The sequence below is a fragment of the Tauraco erythrolophus genome, chromosome 11 (assembly GCF_009769465.1).
Source record: "Tauraco erythrolophus isolate bTauEry1 chromosome 11, bTauEry1.pri, whole genome shotgun sequence".
NCBI classification, from domain to species: domain Eukaryota; kingdom Metazoa; phylum Chordata; class Aves; order Musophagiformes; family Musophagidae; genus Tauraco; species Tauraco erythrolophus.
The window spans coordinates 24000925-24013732 of record NC_141475.1 but is presented as its reverse complement, the minus strand read 5'-3'; the positions used below and the strand labels follow the sequence as shown (position 1 = coordinate 24013732).

Sequence of the window (12808 nt, the reverse complement as noted above, 5' to 3'; positions counted from 1 at the left end):
GTTTGTTCAGATTAGGGCAGGAAAATACTCCATTTCTACTCAGAACAACAACAGCAACAAAATGTTCCACTCCATAATGTTGCCTGTAAATTGAAACTCTAGAGTGATATATGGGCCTGGTTTTTAAAAAGAAACAAAACCCACCTGGGAATGTAGAAGGACAGCAAGAGACCTGAAGAATCCACCTCGTCCGTCTTTGTTCTCCGTGGCTGAACAAGTGTGCTTGTCTAACCTTTTCTAAATACTTCAGTGAGCTTTAGGTGGTCAAAGTTCCTTGTAATGCGTCAACTTAATCATCGCTGCTGCAGACTGGGGTTGGTGGTGCTCTGTCCCTGTTGTGGGATGGCCCTATGCTGTGGGACCAGGTCCTTGTCCCCTGCCAAGGCTTCCTGCTCCCCTCCCAGCCCCACTGCAGGAGGAGAAGCTGTCAGTGGACAAAGGGATGATGGGCTGGTCTGTTAGAGCAGCCGATGGACCTCGTCTGGACTCTCCTCTGCTTGTTGGATTAGTCGGGTGTGATGAACCCAAAATCCAAGGTGCAGGACTGTGGGTGAGGTGTTGCGGGTGAGGAGTGGGACAATTCTTTATGCTCTCAGGATAAGTTAACGCACTTAATGTTTGAAACATCAAACGTTCTAAGTTTGAAAATTTATTAATTGATAAGTCTAAAAATGAACATTTAACCTGGCTTCCTCTTCGAATTCAGATGCAGTCCTGCTGCTGTGTAACATCTTGTGGGACTGTGATGGCTTTGGACAGGGCACGTTTGGGGCAACTGATGTACTTCAGTTCATTTCCTGGTTTTATGGGTTACTGCATTATTTCTAGAACATGCCCCAAACCCAGAATACAACATCTGGGAGACACACGTTGCAAAAGCGCGCGCGCTGCTGAGTAGAAATCTCTTGGTTCTTAGGTTAGAGTGCTGCTGTTTAACTGCAAATTGAACGTACTTGAGCCTCCCGCTGTGTGCAGCAGGTCAAGTAGCAAACACAGGTAAAATAAACCCTTTTCAAGAGTCTCTAGTGTAAGCAGCAAAGGTGCCGTCGCGTAAATAAGCCAGAAAATCTCCAGGAGCTGTCTGCTTGATGCATTTGGCACAGATTTCTGAGTATTTTGGTTTGATGTTTGATTGAATGAGTTTGTGTGCACATGTTGAAAACATCAGTCAAACCCAGACTCTAGGCTGGATGTTGTAGGGCTCGTGGCTGAGAGATCCAAGTATGGAACGTGTCATTCAAGTATACGTGATTTGCTGTTTAATATTAATAATGGTAATGCACTGAAACCCGCAGAGACCGATGTATTTTTTTTGTAACTTTAATTATTTTTACATTTTATTTTTAATTATATTTACAACAAATTAACTTGATAGTCTGGGGGAGCAAGTAAAGGGCTATTATAGTTTGTAACATCTCCTAATGTAGTCAAAGGATTTAGAAAGGATATTGAAAAAACATAAAGAAGTTGCAACGGTGTTTAAGAAGCACATTTTAACTACATCAGAAGTGCTTCAGTCTTCACTTTGAAACCCCATATTTACAGTTACCTCAACTTGTGTTTGATGGCTACACCATGCAGGTACAGGGGACTTTAGGCTGATACTTCTTTGAATGTTTCATCTGCATTTAAGTAGTCATTTGATGCCGGATCCAAGGTTGTTTGAAATCCATGGAGCCATTTCTGTTATACTTGAGGGTTTTGGTAATGTTTTTGTACTGCTCTTATAAGGCGAAGAAATTACTTCATGCTACTGAGCTGTGATCTGAATAGAAAATAAGCAGTTGAGGTGCCAGACAATGTGAACGGATGAGTGCTAGGCATCCTTTTACTCACATCCTTATGTGTAGATGAGGTTGTCTTAAAAAAAATGACAAATACATTTGGATAAGCGGTGTAAAACTTTTTATATGCTGTCTTTTACAGGCATGAGCTGGTGCTATGGGGATGGTCAGGTGCTGGCTGCTTGTGTTAACACTGTGCCTTGATAAACTGTATTGATAATGTTATTTTTGCATCTTTCACGACCTCACCTGTGGCAGGTTGAATGCAGCGTAGGTGGGATTTTTCTGACATTTCAGACCTCTCCAAAGGTATTTTTTTAAAGCTGTCATTTTACCTCCTCAAGCACTTAATATTGTAAAAGCTGCTCCTTTTCCCCCTAACGTGGAGTTGCTTTAATCTACAAATTTATACTTATTTATAAATTTACAAGTTTATACTAAGGACAGAGTATTGAGATTTTGATCAGCAGCACATTTAAGATGGTGTGTCCTAGTAACTTCAGTAGGCACCTGGGAGTTGACTCTTCCTCTGCCTTTTACCCTGTGCGAGCAGAGTTAAGTTAGCGTCTGGATAAGCTCTTGTCTAGGAGAGATTGCGCCTCAAAATTGTGGTGATATTTATATGGGAAAGCTCTTTACATCCTACTTTAAAGGTTTTTATAAAGTGATCTGATGCACTTGTGTTAGCTTGTGCTAACAAGCAGTTTTAGGCTGTGGCAGAAGGGCTGCGGAAAACGCTCCCCGTACTTCTGCTGTGAAGGAAGGAAGATGAATGGAAGAATCCAGGATATCTTTTGGTTTTGTTTTCGTTGTCATCACCTTGTTTGGTTTGTAAGCTGCTTTGAGAATAACCAAGTGGAGGGAGAAGACACGTGTGCCTGACAGCGACAGGGAGCCTGTTTGTGCTTATTTCATTGAGGAAATTCTTCCGGAACAGCTGCTTATCCATGTGAAAATGCAAACCCTTGGGTCCCGGCCAAGGTCAGCAAGCCCTGGGTCATTTGTTTTAGCAAAGCAGGCCAATTTGCCCTTAAATTATCTTCCCTTTTTGTTTGGTCACACCTCGTGCTCCCTAGATTTAGTTCCTGAGAAGTGTCCAGTATAGTGGAAGTTGTGATACCAGTTTTGTTCTAAATCATAGGGAGGCATAATGTTTTTTCATGAATACTTAAAACTGTTAAGTTTTACAGAAGTATATGCATTTACCTGGCTGGGTTTTGATTTCTACTTAGCTAGTGCAGTAGATTCTTGTTATTAAAATATACAGGATTCTTAAATTTTGAGGTAAAAGTGCTCAAATCACTGAATTTCACCTTGTTTCTGTGCTAATGCAGGTATTGTTGTGTGAAATGGTAAGTCAGTACGTGTTTGCTAGAAACAGGGCTGAGAAGTTCCTGAATGTCAGGGAGTTTTCAGTAGCTGATCTCAGAATGGGAACTTCATAACGAAGCCTGGTAGGGTTAGTAGTAAGCTGTGCAAAACAGCTTATAGAAACATAGAGTAAAACATATGCCCATGTACTGGAGCTGAATGTGAGAAATATTGTGCAGTGGATGTAATTTAGTAGTAGAGAGAGGAAAGCCGTGCTCTATAAGCAGTAAGGAAAGGAAAATAGTGTAGTAAAATTACTTTTTTGCCCTATAATGCTATGTGTCAAGAAAAAAAAATAGGAAAGATGCATTGCTATAGCTGGAGGAACTGAAATGCCGGATTTTGGCCTCTATAATTTAAGGAAAAAAATCTAATTAAACTAAAGTGATCTTTAATGCATGATTAAAAGGTCACTTAGGAACCAGAAAAAAAGCATACTTATTCCAAAACTGGTTTTATACCAGAATTTTGAAAGTGTCGTGGATTACAACCAAGGCTATAATTAGCCTTGGAAACCTCAGGACAGAAGTTTCTCAAGTAGATTGTGACATGATTCCTGAAGGAATAAAAATGGCCAGAAGAGATGACAGTCTCTCGGTGACAGAAGCATCCTCTTGGCAGGGGACGCGGGATGGAAGGGACACGCTGCTTCACACCATAAACCGTGATACAAGAAGGAACAGAATAATTGTTGTCATTTTTGTTAGACTACGTGTGCAGGCGTTTTTTCAAAAGAGAACAGATTTGCAAAACCTTTTTGGCCATCTAAAATGGGTGAAATAATTAGCTTCCACGCCATCAGAGGAGTGACAGAGCAGCACAAAAGAAGGAGCATGTGGCTTGGAGGAGGAGGACAGGCTCTTACTGGAGTGTCAAGCTGTTAATTAGCTCTGCCACAATACGAGACTGAGTTGCCTCTTTTACTGTCCCTTAATTATTAACACATGTTAGAAATATGTAAACTTGGTGTTCTTGCAGCTAGGGATGAGTGTGGTCTGTCTCCTGCTTGGCTAGATGGGCTTCATACCTTCAGCCTGGTGGCTTCTCCACTTTTCCTTGCAGTTAGAGGAGGGGGAATCTTTTCCTCACACCTGCATTTTTGGATGGAGCCATTCCCAGCATTTTGGGGCAGTCCTCCAGAAGCTGATGGAGGTGCTCTGTATTTATAGTATTGGAGCTCGGGGTGGAATTTGGCTTCTTTGGTCAGCAGAGGTGGCCAAAGCTCTTCTGGCTCGGTGTCATGAACTCAGGAGACAGCCTCCGTTTGTTAGCAGATTCGAAAAGAATTAAACAGCTCATTTCAGTGTGCAGCATCCGTGTTAGAACAGACTGACTTTTTCTCATTTAAATTAAATTTTGTATTGAACCACGAGCTTCAATTAAAACTGCGAAGTTCTAATTCCCTAGAGGGACCCATTGGTTGTATCTGTCCTACGGATGCAAGCAACTGAGGAATATCCTTCTCTAAATGTCTACTACTTAATAGTTAAAAAATATTTACATAACCAAAAATACTAAAAAACAACCAACCAACCAAACCCCATAAAAACCCTAAACCAAAATAAAAAAAATAGTTTTGTTTTAGTGTGAATTGGGGAGTGGTTTCACTGCAAAAATAGTCTTTAATGATTCCTGGGACTCGTTGCACTATGGAGACGGGTCTGTATTTTACTCACTACTGCCTGAAGTTGTTTTGATGCCATTGATGAGAGATGAGATAATGTATGCTAAAGTCATTTGGCCAGCCTCGAAATCAAAGCACTGGAAACAAAATCTAGCTGCAAATCACTGGGCTGTCATTCTTCTGAAACCTGTTATCCAAATGACTTTAACAGTTTGTGGGTCGTAAGCAAGGTTAAGAATCATCTTGCACAGTGCACGTTTTGATGATAAAACACTTTTTTTTTTTTTTCTTTTTTATTGGAATGGAAGTGTTAGAGTCAAGAGTATCGGTGTGGGAGTTTGATTTCTTCCTGCAAGTAGATCACTACTCCATATGAGCAGTTGGCCCAGGGTTTAGAAGGACAGTTACGAGGCACGCTGAGCAAAGTGTTTCTCAGTTGTCATACGGAGACTATCTGGTCTGTATGTAGAAACTCCAGAACTGTTCCATTTTGTAAATTTATTTCCAAGTCAGAGTACCTGTTTTTGAGAAAGACTGGCTGGAGCCCGTACCACTAAGTAGGCAGCGTTTTGGTGAGGGGCAGAAACAGGTTAAACATTAAAGCTTTATTCTATTAAGCAATGTTTGTGTGTGACACTTAAACTATTGTCTACTTCAATGGTGAACTCAGGATGTTTGATTTTATAAAGACTTTTTTTCTTGCCATTTTTCAGGTTTGAGAAATCACTGACAAGGAATGAGTCACGTAATACTGTTAATTACTCATTTTACCTAATCTCAGGCATGTTCCATCCTGAGGAACACTTGATAATCCAGTGCAGACTGAATCCCCCAACAAAGTGTCATTGGTGTGTTCACTGGTGTTGACCGTTACATGCAGATGTACTGTCCGCCTTACTGTGGAGAGAAACTTGACAGTGTATATAAACCAAAGTAAATTCAGAGAGAAGTAAAAAAACATATTCTTCAAAAGATACTTGCAGATATTTTTTTGATAGGGAAAACACATTTACTCAAATAATATTTCTGTAAAGTTCCTTCTGAACCAATTGTTACTTCATATTTTTGATGGGTTTAACCGGAGCCGTTTAGATGGCATTCCTGCCCCCCCCTCCCCCCCAGTAATTGCTTACAGCTCATGCAGAATTTTTTTTTTCCATTCACACTAAAATTATTGACTATCTGGGGAGACAAATAACTGTTGAAAAGGCTATAGAATAAGGTGGAGGTGTGGGGGGAACCCATATGAGCTGAATAAGAAGTAATAACGACTCTTTTTCTTATTGGCACTATAGTGTAGGTAAAGTTCCCTGCATAGTTAAGTAGAGGGAAGAATGAAGAGGAGCAGAATCACACCCCTGAAATGACTTCTTTTAATTAAAATGTAGGTGGTTTTATGTGCTTAATACACTTGATGATAAATTACCATATTTCCAATCTAGATATGGCTGGTAAAAACCCATATATGCTGATTAGACTATAACCAGATAGAGAAAATGAACCAAGATCAGAGGAGGTACAAATAGCTCTGGTGTGTTTCTCTGTGTAACTTGCATTTTGGGAGAGTGAGAAGTCCTGCTTCTTGTACGATGAGCAGCTTGAGGAATATAAAAATGGAGATGGATAGGGAATGAGGTTTTGATAATTTAATGTGGCCTGGTTTTGCTGGTATCAAACAACAGACTGTGGCTCACTTTGCTGTTGGGGATTTCATTTGATTTGTCTAAACTTTAGGAGCAGTCACTCCTAAAAGCCATTACATCCCATCTGTGCCTGAAGTTCTTTGTATGTTTTAGTATTTAGCTCCCTTGCCTAGAATGGGATACGATTTGGAGATGTTAGACGACTTCTCCATCAGTGAAGGTTATGAAGTTATCTTTTGTATTGGTAGTCAAAGCTGAAATTCAATTTGCAGTAGCAAGGTGCAGAGCTCTCAGTGAGCTCTTCTGGAGAATATTTTCTTAGCCTATGGCAAATGGGCCAACTAACAGGTTAGTGTAAACATTTTCATATGTAATAAGGAAGCAATGAAATGAATTTTCCGTAGTAGTAAACTCTTGTTGCAGCCATCTGTCTGATGTTTGGGGGCTTCATTTTGTTGACTGTTCTGTGTGAGGTTCCCCGTTTTAATAGCTGAATCAATGAGCGACTGAGCAAACTATTTCCGTTTCATCTGGACGCTGTCTTTTAGCTGTGGGGCTCCTTTCGCAGAAGTCGAGTAGTTATGGCACTTGCTTTGTTATACTTGTACCCGGTGCCTCAAAATGGAACTTGCATGTTCAGGGCTGGATTTCGGAGTGGAAACCGTAGGCTTCTTGCTTGTATAACCACATTCCAAGGTTAGTCTGAATAGCTGAGATAATGAATTTGGTCTTTGTGCATTCTTTAATAGATAGATAGTTTTTCACATGTGATTTTTTTGCTACAATTGGACGCTTTCCTTGGGAGCTGCCTAATTCCAGGCTGCACAGTTTCTACTTTGTTCTCTGCTCCCATGTCTTCGACAAGAATAACTTAACCAGATTTCAATATAGGAATTGTGGGCTGCTAAAGGACATATTGTGTTACTGCTTAATGCTGTATAAGTTGATCAGTGGGTAATATAAAGTCTATGTTTTAGCTGTTTTATGATGAAAATATTATTTCAACAGAATACATGGTAAAGTCATTGAACAATGATCTTATTCTCAGAATGATGGCACAAAGCGTTTTCCATATACCAGAAATTAGTGGAGCTGCTCATTTTGTTATTGCAGGCTTCAAAAATAAAGCTATTTTTAGCCTTTTCTGAGCAATTGTGCAATTTTTTTAACAGAAAAAACTAATATCTTATTTCTCTCGTTCTGTTAGGACCAGCAGAGGTTCCCATGATGTCACCCAATGGATCCATTCCCCCTATTCATGTGCCTCCCGGTTATATCTCACAGGTATGCTTCTTGAAAAAAGCAATAGCATAGATCCATGTAGAGAAGTCTACTTGGTTGAAGTTTAATTTAGAAATACTAATGAAAATAGTAATACCCATTTTCATACTCCTTCACTTAACTGACAGTACACACACGTTTGCACAAGTGAGCATGCACGTGCACCTTCACACACTGCTGTGTGTACCAGCGCTTTTTTTGGAACACTAGCAAAAGCTATACATACAGATCGAGCCTATATGTGCAACTACTCTCACTCTGTGAGAGGCAGAGAAGTCCACGTTGTTAGGTGATACCTTAAGTTCTAGTGTGACAGTCAGAAGGAGACTGGTGGAAGTGAGAGAAGGAGCAACTGTAGCTATAAAATATGCTGTTGATATCAGTATCTTACCAGGAGAAATCGTGCAGTATATCAAGAACTGGGAGTTTTGATTTGTTTTCAAGAATGAATGTGTTTTAGTTGTCTATTTATGGAAAAAATGGAAAAAGCTTTTTACAAAGCTGTTAGGTTTTGGAACACTTGAACAGCTACTGCTCTTCTGTGTAAATAACCACTTCAGGTGACCAGATTGTTTGTGTCTCTTCCATCTTCTGCAAAGCTGAGACTCATTCTGAAGTAAGGAAGGGGGAGAAAAAGAAAAGAAAAAAAAAAAGGAAGATTGATGCAAGGCAGAATAGCTGTGAACAATACAATAAATCCAATGACTTCACCACTTTCATTGAGACCTGGACTGGACTGAGAGCTTCCTTAAAAGTATACAGAGTATTTCAGATGTCCTTGATGAATAGCATAAGAACTTTTGATACATATATTTTGGCATCTTGTTGAGCAGAAAATAGCTGATGTCCTGGAATCCTCTCCCCTCCCCAGGAAACATGTGAGCTTGTGTAATTCTGAAAAATTGTGGATGGCGTCATACTTAAATCCCACAAAATGCTGCAATCGCTCTGTGGTATTTTAACTTCTGAACAGAGTGAAAACATGCTTCAAGTACAGGGGACGTTGTTAGCCAGGCTAGGAGAGAGGGCAGGACAGCAGGGCGGTCCAGCTTCCTCCTGCTCCTCAAGCATCCCGAGGTGGGTGGTTGGGGTATGCTTTGAGACAGCATTTGCAGTGCTGTTTGGTGCTCCTTTAATAAACTGACCCATATCATGCAGAGGACATTTTTAAAGATTTACTTTTCTTTTGAAATAACTTTTACACCTTTGCCTTATTAAACTGTTTGTACCTCCCAGCCCCTGCACTGAGAGAAATGGTTGGGTATAATTGGAACGCTTTCCAAACCTGAGTGATAAAAGTCTTACAGTTGCATCTCTGTGTAAACCCAGTTCCTTTGTAATGCTTTTTGTGGGGCACCATAATAATTCCACTAAAGAAGCCTTTAAGTAGTTTCTTAACCAAAAAAACCCCAACCAAGAACCCTCTTCTGAAGAAATTTTTCCATGGAGCTGGAAATATGTTGTAAGTTTAAGGGAAAACTCAGTATTCCATGCTTTTCAGCAGCAGATTGTGTGTTGTTCTCTGTGGTGAGTGAGCCTCTTGCCTGTCAGACTGCTTCATAATAAATAGTAGTTGAAAATGTGCAGTAATCAAATTAGTTCTTACTGTAATAAATGCCCCTGCCTTGTTTGCTCTTGTGTTTGTCTGTTGCCTCATAGTCAAAAATCTCTATTTTATGATAAACAATGAGAACACAACTTAAATTTAGCATTGCAAGGGAAAGGCCATGAAGCAAATTAATGCATTCTGAGATATGAAACAAAATATATTTGATTTCAGTTTGATTTGTCCCCAAAGTGTACATCTAAGAGCCAGGCAGAAAGCAGATACCCCTGTGGAGAAGAAACGGTGCCTACTAAATAAAGGCGTGAAATCTTTTTTCCATTTTGTTATGCCAAACCTGTTGGAGCTTTGAGTATTAGCCTTAAATATTGCATTAGTTATCCAGTGATTGTGACCCTGGATTAAAATGATGCTTCATTATGTCTTCAGTATTTGTGAAAATGATCAGCAAAAAATTGGCAGGAGGTGGTGTGTCCTGCAACATCAGCTCCTGTGGAAGCAGCACAAAAATAGTGAGACTATTTCGAGACTTGGAGGCCCATATTAGTAGTCGTGACTAGAAGCTGGTTTTGTTGATGTTAAGGAGATGTTCCCAATGATGAGGCTTAGCCAGGGTGGGAAAAAATCCAGGAAAATAATACAAGACAAATACACACCACTAGTTCAGCTCTTTTATGCTATGGTTTTACTTTCAAAGGCCGGTTCAATACAGCCAGTTGTTTTGCATTTCTTTTTCAGCAGACAAAACTCTGTGCATCTCTGGCAGATAGGAGCTATCAGATCAGAGTTCATGTCTCCGCAATTCTTTGTTGACTAGGGCTTAGTTAAATAAAAAAGAGAGGAAAAAATTCCTTGCTGTGCTCTCGGTGGACAATGTTGCTACTCTAAAAGTTAGTTGTGGAAGGTGGCAGGGTAGAGAAATCTGTATTAAACACGTGCAACATCAACAATTTTGGCTTCAACTGTTGAATGTTGAAGGAGCAGCTCCTCTGGCTTGTCAGGAGCATGGCACAAGCTGTTAGTGCCTGTTCCACTTCTGAGCTGCGGATGGAGTGTGTTCCCTGACGCATGTGTCCTGGGGGCAGACTGGGAGGCCAACCTCTGCTAGGATGGTCACTAGAGGCTTCTTGCCATCAGGGTCTGTGGCCTGATGCCTTCTCCTGGCTCCCAGAGCACCCTAGCTCCTTGATGCCAGCATAATCTGAAGATTAGAGATCATAATTTGAATGCTAAGCTATTAAATTTGAGGGCATCCTCATGGGTGATTGTTTCTGCTTTTCACGGTGTATGTTTGGGAGGAGGGAAGGAGGATTTGATGTCTTCTAATGAGGAGAACTAGAAGAATGGAAACATCAAAAAGCATGATCATGAACTTGTTTACTTAGAGCTATTGGCTGAGGGCTGCTCTTGCTGAAACAAATCTGGAGCAATTCCACTGGAGATTGAGGAATTACTCGTGTAGTTGGACATGAAAATTCGGCATGAAACTCCGCTTTTGATTTTATTTACAGAGTTGTTAATATGTAGTCTCTGGCACAGGTATTTTTAAGGCTAAAGAACTAATTCGCTGGTTGGAGCACAAAATATGCATAGCTCTGGAGCACAATATATCAGCTTAGCGCTGATAAGACTCCTTTTTTCAGGAGGTAGCGTTGGGGTCATGTAGTCTGAACTATACAGCTCAAGCCATGGTCCTGCAGTTCAGTATTCCTGCACCAAGCACATAGCATTTGACAGAACTAGAGCGTAAGCTCTAGAAAGAATTAAGTCTTTAAATGACATTTAAAGTGTTAGAAAATCCATCACATCTTCAGGAATCAGGATTTTGGTCTTGAGTACATCCTCTACCCTAAGAGAGGTGTTCTCTTCCAAAACCACGTTTGGCTAGCATAAGCTTTTAGCCACAGACTCTATGTTTTTGTATGGCTTACTGCTCACAGACCCTCTCAGTGTGTTTTGTAGACTGCGATCGATCAAGTCATCTTTTGGCAGGATGATCCTTGCCAGCGCTCTGAACATAAGGAAGGTTGTGCAGATCTTGTATTCGTATGGAGCCAGCCATAAAGTGATCATCCTTTTAAGCTCATGAGCATTGGTCCTGAAGATCTGTATCACTCTAGATTTAATATATCCCAGCATTCTTGCCAGCATTGTAGGTGTTCATCTGTGTGTTTTCCAGGTTCAAGGTACAGATTTAATACTGGTGTGTGTGTATGTAATGGATGGCAAAGATAGTGATGCAGGCTAGCCAGGGCTGGCATGAACTTGGATTGGCATCCTTAATAAATTAAGTGAATAAATAAAATGTTGACATCCAAGTTCCTTGTGGATGAGCTCATTCTGTACTGTTTTCTGGTACAGATTGATTTATGAATGAAGTTTCAAATTAGCTTATGAAATTCCCTAAGTATTGGTCGTGGTCCACCCAGAGGCCATGCTCCAGATGTCCTTGCTGAATCTAGCACACTTAAGTTTAAGTCAAATAAGAAAAATTTTTTGAAAGTAAATGGAAATTAATTCCATATTACCATATTGTTCAGTAAATGTGTGTTGCAGAATGAGAGTGATTAAACTTCTTTAAAAGGAACTCACAAAGTAGAGGTGCAGTTAACGTGCAAAATGAACATGCCTGTCTTTTTCCTGGGGATGTAGTATTAAATTTCAGTGGAGAAAAATGAGAGAACATGGAGTAGTGATGTACTTTGAATATGTGAATTATTTCTAGTTAGATTGCATTTTCATTGCTACAGTGATATCTTTACTGTATAACAAATAACATTTAAAGTAGTGTTCTCAAGATGTGGCAACTGATGAAGGAAGCATTTTTGTTGTGTATGAGTAATGTCCATCCAGAGTCTCCTGAAAGATCGTCTATCTACCTCACTTAGCAATTAAGCTCCCTAAAATATGGAAAAAAACACACAGAACTATGCTATAATAATACTGTTATTGAGGCAGCATGCCAATTACACCAGCAAGTGCAGAAAATAACAGTGAAAAACAATTTACCTAGTAACTGTTTGAAAAATACAAAATAATGAAAGTTGAACTCTAGGTGCCAAATGACCAGAGATACTTGTTTTCTATAAATATAAACTGCTAAAATGAGTAATAGCAATTACTTTTAATGTTTCAGTTGCATCTAGAGACCTCAACAGGGATTAGGGTTTCATTGCTTCTGGGCACTGAAGTAGAGACAGTTCAGCAGACAGTGTGTTTCCTGATGGATTTATGATCTTTGTGACAAAGGCTTTTAAGCGTATACAAAGAACTGCAGATTTCTTCCTTAAATTCCAATGTTTAACCTCTCTGCTAAGTTATGTTATTTACATTAATGGAGCAAAACTAATTTTGCTCTGTCTTTGATGAATTGAAAGTGTCCGTCTCCCAGAATGGCACGGCTTCAGTCTGCCCACTGCAAGTTCTACAGATCAGTAGATATCTACAGCCTTAACCCATCCTGGTTTTGTAGCTATCTAATGCATATAGTACATAATACATAGGATTACCAATTCTATGATCTCTTAAGGACAGGAATAGC

General features: G+C 39.9%; 1 protein-coding gene across 1 annotated transcript in view; it reads left to right on the top strand.

The window, feature by feature from the left end:
* The window catches only part of FNDC3B (fibronectin type III domain containing 3B), a 159261-nt gene that overhangs the window by 50722 nt on the left and 95731 nt on the right, over positions 1-12808 (top strand). The window contains exon 3 of the mRNA XM_009989966.2: positions 7630-7706. Coding sequence (XP_009988268.2) covers positions 7630-7706 — 77 coding nt within the window. The remainder of the gene's footprint in view (positions 1-7629; positions 7707-12808) is intronic.